The sequence below is a fragment of the Prunus avium genome, chromosome 6 (assembly GCF_965620075.1).
Source record: "Prunus avium chromosome 6, drPruAviu1.hap1.1, whole genome shotgun sequence".
Lineage (NCBI taxonomy): Eukaryota > Viridiplantae > Streptophyta > Magnoliopsida > Rosales > Rosaceae > Prunus > Prunus avium.
In genome coordinates this window covers 23,853,986-23,871,620 of record NC_142289.1, presented here as the reverse complement: position 1 = coordinate 23,871,620, position 17,635 = coordinate 23,853,986, and the positions used below count along the sequence as shown (strand labels likewise).

Here is a 17,635-nt window from a genome sequence, read left to right as displayed (position 1 = left end):
TTGGAGTGATGTGAGATGTTATTTCTAGCCGTTAAATATCTATGTTGCACTTTTGACACATCGAAGATGCTTTAACAGTGCGCATACTCATCTTATATGTACACTAATAAAAAAAAAATAAGGATCTCTGTACAAATTATCAAGATGCGTATTTTGTTTATTGAATTTCCTCATTAAGTTCTTATGACAATCATGAGATCCACAATCTTGTTTCTGATTGAGTATATACTAGACCAACTCAATATTATGGTCTACATGTGCCTTAAATTCTTTCAAAATGTATATAATTTTGCGGGAGAGACCAATACTTTAGGAAGGAAAAAAAATTGAAAAATGGAAAAGAGTCAATCCCACATGCCACATGGCATTTCTTCATTTGGTACTATAGAAGTTTTTTTTTGGTCGAGTACTATAGAAGTTGCTTTAACATCAAGTCTGCTCAACTACATCCAAACAAAAACAAATCCAAACCTGACCAAAAAAAAATACACAAATCCAAATATTCAAGAAAAAAATAGGGAAAAAACAAGCACACAAGCCAAATAGCCAACCAATTTCCCTCGAAATCATCATCACTCCCACCTAAATCGCATTCAATTCCTTCCCCCGAATTCTTAGCAAAATCTCTCTCTCTCTCTCTCTCTCTCTCTCTCTCTCTCTCAAGTGCCCTCAGCAAACTGAGACAAAATGGCCGAAGATAAAGAGTCATCGTCGGTTCCTCTGAGTCAGGCTGAGAATGGTATTCTGGATCCCGAAGATCCAGCCAAGTCTCCTCCAAGCTCCCCCAATTCCTCTACTCGTAAGGTCTGGCTCAATCTCCGCCCTCCATTCTTTTCCCTTTCAAATGCACGGATCTAAATATTAGATATTGCATGCGAGGTCTGGTTTAAATATGTCCGAGTTTAGGTAAATTAATGGTTGGCCAAATTAGGCAGTTAACGACTTTGTATTTCCTGTTCAGTGCTTATGCACTTTATTAGTATGATTTATTTTTATTTATAAAAAAAACATTTTCAATAGGAGTTTATGCACTTATTTTCACTTTTTTTTGTTTTGAAAAATGGCCAAAAAGCAACTTTTTTTCAATCCATGACTTTCTTTTACTGTCAATCCATGAAAACTTTTATCTAGGGTTTGGCAATGGGATTTTGGGGAGATATTTGGTTTTGCACCACATAATTGATTCTGTCAATCAAGGAATCACGAAGATTAGTGTTTATTTGGATCAGATGATTTACTTAATTGGACTTTAAAAATATCAATTTATTGGATTAATTAATTCCGCACACACATGGATTATTTAGGAGAAAGGGTGATTTGAAATGATATTTTCTCATGAGTATTTGGAGTCCTTCTATTTCTTGAATTATCAAATATAAACATTAGTTTTAGAACAAAAAATTTGTCAAACAATTTAGACTGTCCTTAGATCCATATCCTTCATTTATCCGATGGATTTTGATTTGGGTTTTATTCTTCTTTATTTTAATGAAATATATATACCTTTCATTAATTTTTATTATTATTTATTATTTTTAGGACCTTTCCTATTGAGAGGGGCGATAGTAAACTAAACTCACACACACTACACAGATGCTAGGACTCGAACCCAGGACCTTTCCTGGGGGGAGCACTTGCTCCAAACCACTACACTAGTGGGTACTTTGCTACCATTCTTTATTTAAACACTTCTGGTTTTGAGTATTTGAAATCTCTTATTTTCTTTAGTAATGAAATATATGTATGGAATGGATTTTTTCAACATAGAAATTTGTACTCATGAAGTCCAATAGGCAAGATCTTTTAAAAATTTAAATTTAGTTCTGTCATTTTGAATGATTCCATCCAAAAGGGCCATTAATTTTGTTATAGTTAGGAAGTTTAGTTCAAAAACATGTCGCATGAACCCAGCTTAAGGAACCTACTGTAGTTTCAATGTGGGATTCTCAACAATGGGCTCCACATGGGTTCCATGTCAGCTCCACTCAGATAATAGTGGAAATTTTTGCAATTCGAAGTTCCATCTATCATTTGCAGGGAATGCCCAATTTTTGTTATGTCAAATGTAACAATCTAAGTAGCATCTTGTTCTACGTTAATATTTGTGTCTGACCATTTTCAGGCTTGCTGCTTTGTTCTCCAAAGTTGGGTCTCAAAGAAGTTTATGACTGGATGGTAAAAAGTTTAGCCATAGCTTTTAAGTGCTCTATTTCTCAATCATTTTTTTATGATCTTCTAAGCCTATTGTTTTCTTCAATTGCTTGCAGTGTAGTTCTTTTTCCTGTTGCTGTTACGTTCTTTGTTACATGGTGGTTTATTCAGTTTGTTGATGGTTTCTTCAGTCCACTCTATGCTCAGCTTGGCATCGACATCTTCGGTATGATCTAAATGCATTACTAATGGCCTTTTTTGAGAACCCGCTCTTATTAAGTGAGGTAAACATGATAATAATGACTGCTTTCTTAAATATCTACAATTATTTTTTGGCATTTGTTAATAACTTTAGAGGTTGTAACTCATAAGAAATGATTAGCCAAAAAAAAGAAGAAAAGAAAAGGCTCGTAGGCAGTGCAAAATTGGGGCCTTTTTCTTTAACTGAACATGAATTTTCATTTTTAAGGTAGGAATGTTGCCCAAAGATAATGCAACAGGTTTTAGAAAGTGCGAAGAAGAATGAACATTTGCTTGTCCATTGCGATAGGAACTTTTAATCTTTGATTAACCCCATAGTTCAGGTGTCCGCATGTGCTTAATGAGGCTTAATGGTCAAGTGTTCAGTTACTGATGGAGCTTTAGTGTGGTAGGAACAATTGCAGCCGCATAAAACTGAAGGGTTTAAGTTGTAGTGCTAAGTTGGTAAGAGACCTTGGTAGTTGTGGGATTTGGAGAATGTAATGATGATGTGCTCAGTGCACTGCATTGACTTTCAACTTAGGGGAAAGGGTGGGGGTTTCTCTTGCTTATCACTCAACAGGCTTCAATTAGAAATATTAGCTTGTAATGACTGCCCTCCTAATGTGTCCAATGGTACAAAAGATTCTCTTTTTTTTCGAAAACTGTTGATTTTTTCAATGCAAGCATATGCTGCATCTTTTATTGAAACTTGCACAGTTTTTGTTTTAGCAGCCTTACTAAATGCATATTCTCTAAATTTTGATTTTGTACTGCCCATATTCTGCTTCAGTGTCTCTCTCTCAAGGTGCTTAGTTTATGATGCAGGACTTGGATTTGTCACATCCTTACTTTTTGTATTCTTTGTTGGCGTTTTTGTTTCATCGTGGATGGGTGCCACTGTTTTCTCGCTTGGAGAATGGATCATAAAGAAAATGCCTTTTGTTAAGCATATCTACTCTGCCTCCAAACAAATTAGTGCTGCAATTTCTCCAGGTAACAGTTATTTATTTTCTGTAAAACTCGGTCCCTGCATACATATTGTTGCAATAAGGGATTCAGATATGAACAAGAACTTGTGCAAACATACTAGTTGAGGAGCTGGAGGAAAACACATGTTTTAGTTGGCATGGGATGTCCAAATAAGCAATTATACTTGTTGAAACTCAAGTACACAGGGATTGTTCTTAATAAAGAATTATGATTTCTCAGAAAATCAACAAATTAGACTCAAAAAGAGGGTTACATTAAACATAAATCAATGCCAGCCTATATATATTAGATGATGATAATATTCCAGCAGAAAGTTGTGAATTGAAATGAGAATTGCAAGTCTTAAATATATACATCTAGGCTCAGATAGAAATCATTGATGAACCCCACACCTTTGACGATTGACACCACGTTGCAATTTAGGCTATAAAGTTTTTGTTGGGTTTGAATTTTAGCCTTCTGTTACACATTAACTTAACGAATTTTCCTTACACGGCATAGCTGGACCCCACACCTTTCATGATGGTTATGCCATGTGGACAAACAACCAATAAAAGAAAAAGAATCCAGTGTTTTTAATAAAAATTAAAAAATAAATAAATTTATTAACAAGAAAAAAAAACTCATGGTATCCACCTCCATCGCTCCTTCCCTCCCTTCTCCCTCATCCCTCCATCTCCACCCATGACAGACCAGGAGTCAAGAGATGTGGGCTTGGTGAGTTGGACCATTGTGAGACCATGCTCTCCAGAACGACTTCTCCATGTCAAGACCAGTCACTTGATGCTGAGGCAGTGTTATAAATAAAATTTTATTCAATGTAATACTGAATTTTAAGTGAATGAAAATTAATTGATATTAGTGTTATATAAGTTATTGCAGCTTATTGGCTTGAATTTTTTACACTGTTCAAGTGGAAAGTCTTTAATAGTTGATTACCCAAAATGACCCTTATAAAGAGAGGGGGGGGGGTTGTAAAATGTAATCTACTGTTTGTTGATAACGTAGTATATGCCCTTTGTCTACGTTTTTAGCATTTTAATTTGTAAGCATTTTAAATTGCCCTTGCAACTTGTTCCGAGCTTGGGGATTGAGGCGTATGCTAGGTTGACCTATTTTTCTTTTGTAACAGATTCAAGCAAATTACCCGAAGAGCTTGAAAAACAGTTTTTAAGAAAAAAAGAAAAGAAAAGAAAATGAGACATTAAATGTGTATGTAAACAGAACAACATTTTTAGTATATTCCATATTTTGCCAAGTCCATCTTGTGGATATTAGATACTCTTATGGTCTGATTTTGTTTGTTTCCTTTCAATGTAGTGATATAAACTCTGTAATTTTATAAATATTCTTCAAATTGGCAATTTTCCTTGCAGACCAAAATACCACAGCTTTTAAAGAGGTGGCAATTATCCGTCACCCACGTGTTGGCGAATATGCATTTGGGTTTATTACATCAACTGTCACCCTTCAGGTTCTCTCTTTTTATGTTTTTATGTATTTTTTTTTTTCTAATTGTTTGAATCAAAATGCTTATTGTCCTTGCTGTTGGTATTGTGTATTTCACATGCATGGCTTATTCCAGGAAAATAATTTGCTTCCAAATTTATTTGTTGGGCTGTCATTCCTGAGTCCTAAGTGAGTTATTGTTCTGTTTTTTCTTTTTCCCCTGAACTTTCATAGTGAAGGCCGCATTAATTACTTGTAGTGTTGGATTACTTTGTTGGCATACAAGACATTAAGCTTAATTGATGCAGGATATGAGTTAACTAGTACCAAGATCAATTTTAGAATTAACTCAAGCTTTTAAATTTTACCAGGCGTCAACACCCTCAACAAACAAGGAATTCACAGTAAGAAATAGACATGAAACTAGTCAACCTTATTGCCCGCATTATGTTCCTCAAAATCTAGAATTTAAAGTGATTTCAAGAATTGTGTAGATTCTTCGGGCGTGTTCAAAGTCTAATGCTAAGTCTTAAATTCCATAGGCTTCAATGAAAACAAGTTTAGAAACAAGGCAATGAAAGAAGAATGGGCTGGAATATCAACAAGGAAACAATTACTTGAAAGAATAATGGAAGTTAAACAACAAACCTCTTAATAATAAAGATAAGGACAAACTTGGCTTTGCACCAAAAACGTGGCTTCACACCAAAATTCCCATAGCAGGAAAGAAAACCAGAAAATTTCTGATAACTGAATTTATTCATCAAAGTTCATTGCCATTGCTCAAGGCACTTACATATATTTATACCCAAATACAAAGACTTTAAATTCATGCACCAAGACTTTATTACTGGATACATTTACCAAGACTTGATTACTAAATACACGTACTAAGACTTTATTACTAGAATTAAAAGACACTTAACTTTAATAAAGACTCTTTAAAAGACACAAATGAATTGAAGAGAACTTTTTAAAACTAAAGGTAAATATGAGGTCTTTGATGTAGCTCTTCTATAAAATGAAGAGCATTTAATCCAGCCATAAAGACATAACTGGATTATGATTAATCTTCTTCCATCTCTCTCTCATAGACTCTAAGGGCTCGTGTGGGACTGCTTCTCTAGAAAGCACTTCTACTCATAAGCACTTCTAGCAAAAGCGCTTTTATTGTAAAGATGTTGAAATCTTCATAAGAAATCCTAGTGCTTCCTAGAAAGGCACTTGGGAGTGCCTCCTGAAGAAGTACATAGCAGGTGCTTCTCCAGAAAGTGCTTCTATAAGCCAGAAGCGCTTCTATAAGCCAGGAGCGCTTCAAAACTTTTCTGCCAAACACAATCATAAGCGCTTTTGGTTGTCAGAAAGCACTTTTAGCCCTTCTAGAAGCACTCCCAAGCAGGCCCTAAGTGGTTTGACAATGATGTCCTTATCATTAATCATATTGAACTGTTTAATGCGTTTATGATGAATGCCAGAATAAACATATCGAAGCTTAAGAAATTGGTTAAAATCTTTTATAAAAGATTCTGAAGCGCTATCCATATAGAAGCTGTTTTGCATATGACAATTTGGTTGCCTCATCTTCATTAGAGAAGGTCATTGGCAATGTATTTTCATTTCAGCATCTGTACAAAATTCTTGGGGATGCGACCAATTATCTTCCTCTATAAACTCCCCAGCTTAACATCTTCGATTAGGCAGTAGTCAAAAACTTCAATTGATATAAGGAAAACAGCTGGTTGTGGGCTCTAGTTAAAACCTGAATTTACAATACAGAATCTTTCAAGTTTTGTTTGACTTGGAACATAACCAGGCAGCATTCCTCTTTTATCATTTTAAGAGAGATGATCTATTAAGAAATTCAATGAACAGCTGAACACCATAACAGTGGGAAAGATTCTAACCAGTGTTAGAGTCGAAGAGATAAGTACTCCTGCCTCTTACTAAATGAAAAATGGTATCTTTCTTCGATCTGAAACCAATAATTGGAGCAGTGAGAGCATGAGTTGCCTACACATAATAGGCCCTGTTGTGATAGGATTTCGGACAATTGACATAATGATTGAGAATAAAGATATTAAGTTTACCCAATTAGGTGGTTCTAGTTTTCTTCTGTTTTCTGTCTCATCATTTTTATCAATTGAAATCAAACAAATGCAGTCCAACATCACTCAAGTATCCTTTTACCTTGTATTTCCAACATAAAAATCACTTTTTGGCGTGCTTTGCGTGATGAACCACTGAATCATGTTAAGTGCATTGTGTTTATGTTTGATGCATCAATCGGTTGCTGATCTTTGGTTTTCTTGTTGGTTTTTCTGCAGAGAGATAATGAAGATGAGGAGTTGTGTAGTGTTTTTGTCCCAACAAATCATCTATACATAGGCGATATATTTCTTGTTAACTCCAAAGAGATCATAAGACCAAATCTGTCTATTCGAGAAGGCATAGGTAAGATTCTCCTTTTGGCCTGACATAGGTAGGGGTGGCAATCCATGTTTGTTGGTCGTGTTCTTGTTGTGTCATTTAGTGTTTGTGCCAAATATTCAACTCTAACCTGTCATGTTCGAGTTGACCCACTTGTGTTCTAATCCCAAAAATTGAAATTAAGTTTAGTAATTTGTTTTTTCTAAACAAAATATGTGACTTATACATCAATTATAAACTAAAATGTGTTTATTCATAATCAGCTCACTCGTGTTTGACATTAACTTGGTCCATTAATTATTCATGTTAGGGTCATGTCCTATTCATGTTTGTGTCAAGTAATAGTAAAACCCCAACCCTCATATCGGGTTTGAGTCGTTTCAACAATTTCAACCCAAACATACCTTTGGCCACATAGTTTCGAGTTTGTCTCTTTTCAACCACTTTGGGCCAGCTCCTCGGTAATTTTTGTTCTCGTAGCTATTAGGCAACCCTAACCATGTACTGTGATGATCTGGTAGACATGGATGGAGGTGTCTGCCTGCACTCAAGGTATGCTCACCTTGTTGAAAGGGTGGGTAACAGAGGCTCTTCATTATTAAAAGAATAGTAAATTAACATACGTTTTCATTGTCTGCAATAAAAACCTTCACATAATTCTATATAATTTTTTGAAATTTTTATGGTGGGCACAAAAAGTTTGATTCCATTTCCGATATATCCCTGTGTGGAAAATCTACGTTATTACATGCTAATGGATATCAAACATGCATTGACCCCATTCAAAATTTTTAGATATACTTCTGTCTACCAGTTCATAAGTAGTTGTGCTCAGTAGTACTTAAGCTGGTAGTTAGCCTAACAGCTGTACCTGGGAATTTGCATGTCTTCTGTGACTGAAGGGAATGCATCAATGTCAAAACTATTGCCACCAAAGCATTGAACTTTTTGACCTTCATTAGATTGCTGTTACATTTTTTTCCCCTGCCAATAATGCAGAGATAATTGTTTCTGGGGGTATGTCAATGCCCCAAATCATTGCTCCTCAACAAAGGATTGCCCAGCAGAATGAGAAAATTCCGTTGAACAGAATAAATTGATTGCATCAAACCGAGACGTTTCTGGTAATTTTATGATATTTCAGTATGTGCCATGATACATGAAGCATCAAAGTGTTCTCTGTTCGCTGGAATGATGAGATTAGGGTTGTTCATAGCAGTAGGCTTTTTGAGGAAATATTATGCTCTTTTCAGTTTTGTAGTTATACTCACATTGGGAAGTGCATTTGTATACCATATGATTAAATGATGTATCGTCTATGTTTATTTAGACAAAAAGGGCTGGAGTCTCAACAACATGATTCTTTACGTAATATATCTTGTAAAAAATAATTTCACTCTCTCTCTCTCTCTCTCTCTCTCTCTCTCTCTCTTCTCTCTCTCTCACAACAACCATGAAGCATCCTGGATCTTTAAAGAATTTTTCCCATTCTCAGTCGGCACTAATTGCTGCATTATTATTATTTGAGTTTAAATCTTTATAATTAATTACATATTTTAAATTAATTTTAAATGTTTTTTTTTTAGGTTTTAACATAATTTTGATGGAAAGGATCAAATTTGTTAACAGATACAAACACAGGGACTAAATTGGCCAAATTAATAACACGGGTACTAAATTGGCCGATAAGGTAAAATACAGGGATTATTTCGACATTTAAGCATTTTGTTAATGATGGTGATTGTTGCCCTTTTTTTAAATAAAAATCTGGCACGGTTTTGCGATTAAATCCTCACAATTGCCTATTTTTGGTGCCTTTTGGATGGTGGCTGGCTGTCACAAAAAACAATAATATTTTGAAAGGGTAAAGTGCTGTTTTACCCCTGGGTCATCGTCCTAGTCGAATTTTACCCCCTCAATTATATTTTCAGCCAATTAAGACCTCCAAGTCATCGGATTTTCCGTCAATTTTACTATGGTAAAATTTACTGACTTTTAGAGTTTGACATATCAAATTTTTTTGTCTCGGTGGCATACAATTGATTCTCTTACCAATTCCATACATGTCGTCAGTCTTTCTGTTAATCTTTTAATTGTTGATGTGACAACAAATGTGCCACATAGACTGACTCATATGATGTCACGTGATTCACATATATTATTAAATTAATAAATAATATTAATTAATTAATTAAATTAAAAAACTTTAAAATAAAAAATAAAAAATAAAAAATAAAAAATAAAAAATAAAAAATAAAAAATAAAAATCTCAGCTCTCTCTCTCTCCCTCTCTCCTTTTATATATGAAGAGGAGGAAGACACAATTTTCATATGATATATGTTGATCAAGGTGTCTTCTTCTTTCTTATTGTGTACAACATATCTGAGGCAAAGGACAACTAATTGAAAATAGGTTGTTCATCAAATTCATTTAGGTTTGCAATATAGAACAAGCATGCACTTTTAGCCACTTTGAAAGTCATCCAAACAATTTCATTGTACGAGATGATTCATTTACGAGCTAATTATCAATTGTTGTATGTCTTGATAACTCTTTGATCCATAAATTCACATTTTCTTAGTTTGGTATGATTTGGGTGGTTCCAACTGTAAAGGAAGTGTTAGGCTAGTAATTGGCAGTACTTGGAGCTGTTATTAGGAAACTAAAGCTTCTAAGGGACAAATTCCTTATAATTGAGACTTAATTACTTCCTTGTTTATTTTTAGTATGTTTAATTTTAAATTTAATTAATATTGTAATTGTAATAATATTTATAGACAACTTGAACGTTGTAACATTCATTTTATATTATTACAGTGGGTAAGCTCACAGTTTAAAAGTGTCAAGGTTGACCATAAGCTGACGAATTTTACAATCTCATGAGGGTTTTTATTTGTCAGGGAACGTTTTTTTGACAGACAAAAAGCGTCAAGTATGTGGGTACCCGTTATTGACACTAGTATTATGGATACAATAATGCCATTTAGACACACAAGAATGACCACATTAGTTGAACACCTTATGTGGTAGCTGATGTGGTCATGCCATGTCAATTAATGAATATTGTCATGTGAATTATACTTTTATTTATTAATTTCTCTTTTCAATAATCATTAAAAACAAAACTAAAAGTGAAATAGAAAATAAATAAATAAAAACCTAGCGTCCCTGTATCCTCGCGCTTTCTCTGCTCTTCGTCTCCAGCACACCCTTCTTCCATCAACCCATCCGCAACCTCCATTGTTATTGCACTGTGAAAGGAATAAACAACACTAAAAATTCCAAAACACAAAAAAAAAAAAAAAAAAAAAATAAATTTAATAAAATTTGCAATTTGATTTAAATTCCACATATGCAAATACCAATTATGCATCAGTTTAATCTCAATCCTAAGATTTGTTTACCACAATATACAACTTGTTCGTATTTATTTGGCAAGAACACAACAAAAATAGTGACATTGCAGTGACGTATTTATTTATAATGCATGTGTTTGGCCTCAGGCAAGATAAGGGGCTAGTTTAGCCCAAATACTAGTCTGGGCAAGAGTGAGCCCCACAGTCAGGTTTTGGAAAAAAAAAGAAGAAGGGGTGCAACTGTTCTAAATGCAATGGTCTATGAGGCTTTGCCACATGGCACTCCAAAAGCTACTTTTTTAACGGCAACTTGTTGGGTTGTTCTTTTTTTCACATTTCAATAGCTAGTTGAGCCTTGTTTGTACCTTTTTGTTTTCTCTCTCTTTTTTATATACTCCAAACCTTTTTACTTATTTATTCTTTTTATATTTCTACAAAATTTAATGAAAATGAAAAAAAATAAGTGTTTGTCTTTTTTCATTTTGCTCAAAATTGTTGTTCCAAATTATGGCTCAAAATTGTTTCCTAAAATAAATTTTTGTGTTACTTTTCTTATGCTTTGATTTTTTTTTTTTAATCTCAAATAAAATAATAATAAACTAACATAAGAAATTTTGAGTTTTAGCTCCTAGCCCCTAGCCCCTCACCATGACTAGAACCACAAAAAATTTGAGAGGCTAGATTTTGTGAATAGTGCTATCATGCCCCAGACTTGGGAATCGGTGGAAACCTCGCGCCCAGCGCATGAGAAAGTAAAAAAAAAAAAAGAAGAAGCTGAAACATGAGTTTAAAATAAACTTCTCTTATAAAAATAGATCCAAAATCTTACAACTTTACAATAAATAAATCAAGCTCTATCACTCTCATCTAATTCAGCCTCAACCGATTTAGTCCTTGTCTTACCCACTAATTCATCTGAAAAATTAAACAGGATGATGGATGAGCAACCACCGCGCAGTGAGTAGATTATGTAATATGCTAGTCAAGCAATGTCGTTTTACACACTCTAGAAAATATCGTGAAAAGATACACCAATCCAGATCATATCACATCATCCATTCATATCTCGGTTATCCTTCATAGCATGTAACCAACCACGTGACCCCTATTGGCCTCACTGCCCTATGTCCTTGTGTGGTACATCTATCCCTCAGATACTCCAACATTGAAGTTCTCATGTTCCATAAATAATACATACTTCATAAATATTCCAATCAATATATATAGTGTGAAAGATTGCACCAAATTAGACATGCTTGACCTGAAATAGAGAGATATTTGTAAATAGAACAAATCCACGATAATTCATGTTTTTCATATTTTATCACAAAATAAGAACTTTTAGAATACATTACATAAACTACTCGCCTTGATAATGAGAGCCCTTAAAATAAATTGGCAAGACAACCCATCTCTTTATGTACTATCACCCAAACCAAGCTCCAAGAGTTTCATCACCACTCTCTCTCCTTCTTTCTAATTTCTCATGTTTTGAAACTATAAGGCTATGCTCCTATTTATAGTGTTTATAGGATAAACTTCAATATTAAAAGGATAAAAACATCCAAGTTTATCCAAAAGATAAATATCATAACAAGATAAGATCATCCAAGTTTATCCAAAAGATAAATATCTTCTTTTATCCGTTTAAAATACGGGTCTTCATAGGTACCATTTGAAGGGGCTAAAACAGGACCAAGCCCTTTGTCCCTTGCATTAGACATGCTCTTATATAAGAAAAAGAACATTACTTGACCACCGTAAAGAAAAAAGAATTTAGGGTTTCATTCTGTAGCATGCTAATACAAGTCCTTAGTTCTCTATCTTTTTGGCCAGACATCATGAGACATGGGGCACCACATACGGCTTTGCCAACTGTTCGTACCACTTTGCAAAACCCAAGGGAAGGTGTCGTATAGTAGTGTAGCTCGGAAGTCCGAGTGTCGTTTTCACAGAGAGCGGTGTAAAGAAAATAACAAAGATGAAAAAGAACAATTGTGATTGAGAAGTAGATTTAAGCAAGAGTTGATTTAAAGAAAAATTAATTGATTAAAACACTGTTGAGGCCCAAAAAAGTCACGAGAAGCCCAAAGACATTTAAAGCCCGATATAAAATATAATGTTGGTCATGCATTAATCCAAGCTTTATTTTGTGAATTAATTCATTAAATAAATAATAGTGTCCATGCCATGCGAAGCCAATAATACATTTTTCATATATCAATCACTTATCAAGCTCACATGAACCCAAGTCATGTGGTTTACGGGGCTTGCATGAGGGATTGTGGTGTGGAAGGTTACGGAGGTCCACAAGGCCCACGGAAGCCCTTGGATAATGGAGACTTTGGGCTAGCTACTTGGGAGCACCAAAGTCCAAGCCCATTACTTAGAGTTCTCCAAATGTGGGTAAGCAAATGAGATATTTTCCAAGCATTTCCTTTTATCCATAGGAAAGAGTCATTTTCCAAATACCTAGCTTTACCCATTGGAAATAAGTCTTTTCCAGCACTCCCTATTACTCGTTGGAAACAAGCCTTTTCCAGCACTTCCTATTACCCGCTGGAAACAAGCCATTTCCAGCGCTTCCTTTTACCCATAGGAAATAATCAGTTTATGGTACCTAGCTTCACATGCTGGAAAATAGCATGCCCCAGCGCTCCCTTTTACCCATTGGAAATAGGCTGGTTCCAGCGCCTCTCTTTGCCTATTGGAAATAAAGGAAAACCCCCACCCTCTATAAATTAAGAGGCATTTGCTGGGCAAAATCAGTTTTCTCTTGGTGGCTGCAAGCTTCTCAACAACCATGAGAACTCATCTTCCTTCCTCATTTCAGCCGCTGCAAGCGTTCCAGCGGCCATCCCAGCCATCAACCTTCATCCTTTGGCTGCTGCAAGCATCCCAGCAGCCATCGACCAACACCTCTTGGTTGCTCAAGCACCCTAGCAACCATCAAACCATGTTCCTTCCTTCCAAGCTATAAACACCATAGCCTTCAAACCTCAAGCTTTTCCTCCCATTATCCTTCTCTTGAAACTCTTAAATTCATAAAGCCTCACCAAGCATAACTCCAAGCTTTCCCTTCCATCCAAGCTATAAACACCATAGCCATAAACAACAAATTATCAACGCCCAAACTCAAGCATATCCAACACCAAGCCAAGCACATGCATTCTCATTTGCTAAACTCATGGATCTTTAGCTCCCACACTCCAAGCTCTCATGCCAAGCTCACATAATCTCAGTTCAACATCATGTTCAACTCTTCGTCAAGCTGCCGGAAACGTCAGAGCAAAACACACAACCACTGGAAGAAAAACAAAGTACTCCCCTGGGACTTGCTTCTCCCTCGGGATACTTTGGGCCTAGTCCTCGCTAACTCAAAAAAAAGGGGCAACGAAGGCTTGATCCACCACTCTATGACGGTCCAAGAATCAACAAGCTTATACGAGCCTTCCGACGAAAAAGACCCCAACAAACACTAAGGCATTGGGGTTCCACTTTTAACATAAGCATGCAACTCTTAATAATTTGATCCACAAAATATTTTCCAATGTAGTTGTTCAAAATAATTAAAGCTCTTTTTAATTTCCTTTAGAAGTATTCTAAGCATAACTTGTACCATTGGCAACAAACTATCAAAAAATAAACTTCATCAAAATTCTATTAATCTTTAGTAATTCTCTTCGCTTTTAAAAGCATGAAAGTTTTTACTACACAATGGGAAAAACATGATTGAACCCATGAAATAGATTATCAAACATTCATCAATTAATTAAAAAAGAAAACTACAAATTCCATTTGAACAAAAACTACAAAATCACATTAAAGCTTAAGTTTGGATCAAACTAATGAAAATTACATACTCATATTAAAAGCTTTCCCCCTAGCCTTAGCTAGGGAGTTAGTTCCCCATAAAATAAAACTAAAACAGAAATTTAGAACTAGAAGAATTGGAGGAAGGAGAGAGAGCTCAAGAGAAGATTGTGAGCTTGGTGTGTGTTTTGAAGCTTGAAGACATTTCTATTTATAGGGCTAAGAAGGAGGAACATCATGATGAATTCCAACACCACCATTCTTATTCCAATACAATCCATAACTCCCTGTTCACCCGTTTTGATTTGTTTCCTGTGATGGTAGGGTAAAGTTCCCCATTAATCCAAAGACCATGGTTGGTCAATAAATTAACTTTCTTTGTGTGTCGAGCGTGCCACCGTTAGCAATTTTTCAATTCTAACAGACTTGAGAGTAAAAATAACTTGCGCCCCAAGCTATTGACTTTTGAACAAATGATTGTGAATTTGGGTGAGGAATATCTCCCAAGTAAGTTCTTTTCTATGCCTTAGACTGGTAAGGACTTCACAATTTTTCACAGTATAAAACTGGTAGTTCTGGCCAGAATGAACGATAACAGAGTGAACCGCTTTCAGGCAGAACTCCCCTTTACAGAGCTTAAAAAGGGAAAACTAGCTATAAAAAGACAAAAAGAGGGTTGTGCTTCCATTTTTGTCTGGGTAGACGCCTCTGTTCTAGGCTGGACTGGGTACGCCTGTGCTGGACTGGACTTTCAACAACTTCAACTGCTAGGCTTCAGTTGCAAATCGATACCAAAGCTTGAGTTTGGCAGAGCTTTAATCTATTTCAAGCCCTGGAAGGCTTTTGGATGGGCAGAACTGGGATTCCTCCAGTCTGAAAGGGGCAGAAGTGGCTGGACTTTGAACCGGAACTGTACTGTGGTACCTGTGCTGCTTAGTCAGGGCTCTCCATAAATTTGTCGAGGTTTTTGTATCTGTGAAAAACTCAAACTCTGCTTGCCTTGACTTTGCTGAACCAAATTTGTAACGAGAGAAATCTCGTTTTGCTATTTTGTGAACTGGGATTCAAATCAGACGCAATGTTCTAGCTGTCTTTGCTGGGAAAAAGCAGGATGATTCTACAAGCTTGTCGTGAAGCTCTTTGAGATTGAAATGTTTCAGACCTTGGGTCTGTTTGAATCTGTTTGAAGACTTTCTGGGATCAAGTGATCATCTTGAGAGTTTTGTCTTTTGACTGAGTTTTTGGTTGTGTTGATTGATTGTCTTTGACTGTTCACCTCCTCTCATTCTTATAGACAATGCTGGAGTGTGATTTTTTCTATTAAAAGAAATGGGCGGCAGATTCTCTAAAACAAGATATTTCTATTTTCTAAGTGTTTAAAAAGGGAAGTTATCCTTTTGTAGCAAGTAAACCGTCAACGGTCTGTTTTCTAAAGCCATCACTTCCTGTTTTCTTCCTTTTTACGATTTCAAGACTGCTGTGATGGTTAGTTTGATCTTCCAGATGAACAACTCTCTGTATCCCACTTATCTCTTTAGAAAATGTAGTCTGCCTATCTCTTGGAAGTGATGCCTGCCGATTTTTCTGTTTATAGAAAAGGATTTTGATCCTACTTTCCCTGTAAAAGACTGGAGAAATCCTTCTGCAAAGAATATCTTCATTAACTCCCTGTAATATCTAGTCGAAATTGTTGACTTTTCAACGTCATATAGTCACGTGGGTTCCTTCTGTTTGTCTTGTTCCTGAGCTTTCGAGAGAAACGGTAGAGCCGTTTGTTTTGGGCTTAATTTGTTTCTTCCAAGGCCCAAGCCATTTGTATAGTTTCTGGGCCTTTAATTTTGCATATTTCTCTTTGGCCCTAGTCATTTGGTGGCTGTCAAAAAAAATATGGCGTGGGGCTTTTGACTTTGGACTGGGCGCACCAAATCTAGGCCCAAACACTCCCACTTCATCTTGTCTAAGTTAGTGTGGTTGGAATCAATTCTTTTTTGTTTGCTTCCATCCCATACTTCTTTTCCTTTCTTCTTTTGGCATGGGTGTGGCACTTCATGCATTCTTTTCAATTCTTTAGCTGCTGCACCTCAAGCTTTCTTCACATGGGTTTTCAAAGGTGTTCAATTATGGCTGCCTTTTGCTGCCAACCCATGTGGGTTTTCTTTTGGTTGATGGAAAAAACGATTTTTCTGAACCAGGCTTGGTGTAGGAAGGCCTGAGGTTTCAATATATGTCCAATGGGGCTCAAATTTGGATATGTCATAATAGACACCCATTGGAACAACTTTTATGAAGAATGTATTCCCATCTGAGTAGTACAAGTATACGTTTTGGGCCTTACAAGGTGACTTCCGGAAATGGACTGGAATTGGCTTCATTTCTTTTCTTTCTTTTCTTTTTGCTTCACATGCATGCACATTGTTTCTCCTTAATAGCTCCAACATGCACCTATATAAAATCATGATATTAGAATAGAATGTAACAATTATTGCCCAATTGATAAGAGTTTGGGTGCCACTTCAAAGAGAGAGAACCAAATAGAGAATTCAAATGAATTAGCCTATATTTCAATGAAGTGCAAATGGATTCGTAAAATGCAATGGAACATTCTAATTGGTGCAAAAATCAATAAAACAAAGTACTAACACATATAGATTAGGGATAGAAATTGTAATAATTATGTGTTTATCACCAACCAGCAAGTTCTTGAAAAACAACATATCTCCAGGCTTTGCAAACTTTGCTAACGGATATACAATCAGTCAGAGGCAGTAGCTCAAAGATTATCTCAAGGACACCCCGAGGAAGCACTGCCCAATCGCCATTACTAAACTTATGCCGCTTCTGTCTTCTATTTGTCCTTTGACCATGCGTTTTTGGATGCTCCTTACCCAACATCATTGACAACGTTGTCCCAAATTTCTCTACTTGTCTACAAAAAGAAAGCTAATAATATGATATCCTATCCTTAATTATGTGAGAAAACAGCAAATTTAGTTTTAACAGTTAATCACAATAATCCAACCAACTTCATTAAACATCAACGCCCTCCCTGATTGCCACCACCACTTCCTATATTAACACACTAGCAGCTGAGGATTGAGATCAGCAATCATCTCTTCATTTATATAATTTGCATTGTATTTAATCCCTTACCTGCGCACTACAAAGCTAAATACTATAACAAGATTGGATCTGAGTGACTGTGGTC

General features: G+C 35.8%; 1 protein-coding gene across 1 annotated transcript; it reads left to right on the top strand.

Annotated features, from left to right (window-relative positions):
• The first annotated feature begins 450 nt into the window (after nucleotides 1-450).
• Nucleotides 451-8,661, top strand: LOC110769779 (protein LIKE COV 2). Its single transcript, XM_088255198.1, has 7 exons — nucleotides 451-804; nucleotides 2,123-2,175; nucleotides 2,268-2,377; nucleotides 3,220-3,387; nucleotides 4,761-4,858; nucleotides 7,158-7,284; nucleotides 8,260-8,661. Exons 1-7 carry the CDS (start codon nucleotides 688-690, stop codon nucleotides 8,358-8,360), a joined length of 774 nt encoding a protein of 257 aa, XP_088111324.1. The 5' UTR covers nucleotides 451-687; the 3' UTR covers nucleotides 8,361-8,661.
• Nucleotides 8,662-17,635: the final 8,974 nt, after the last annotated feature.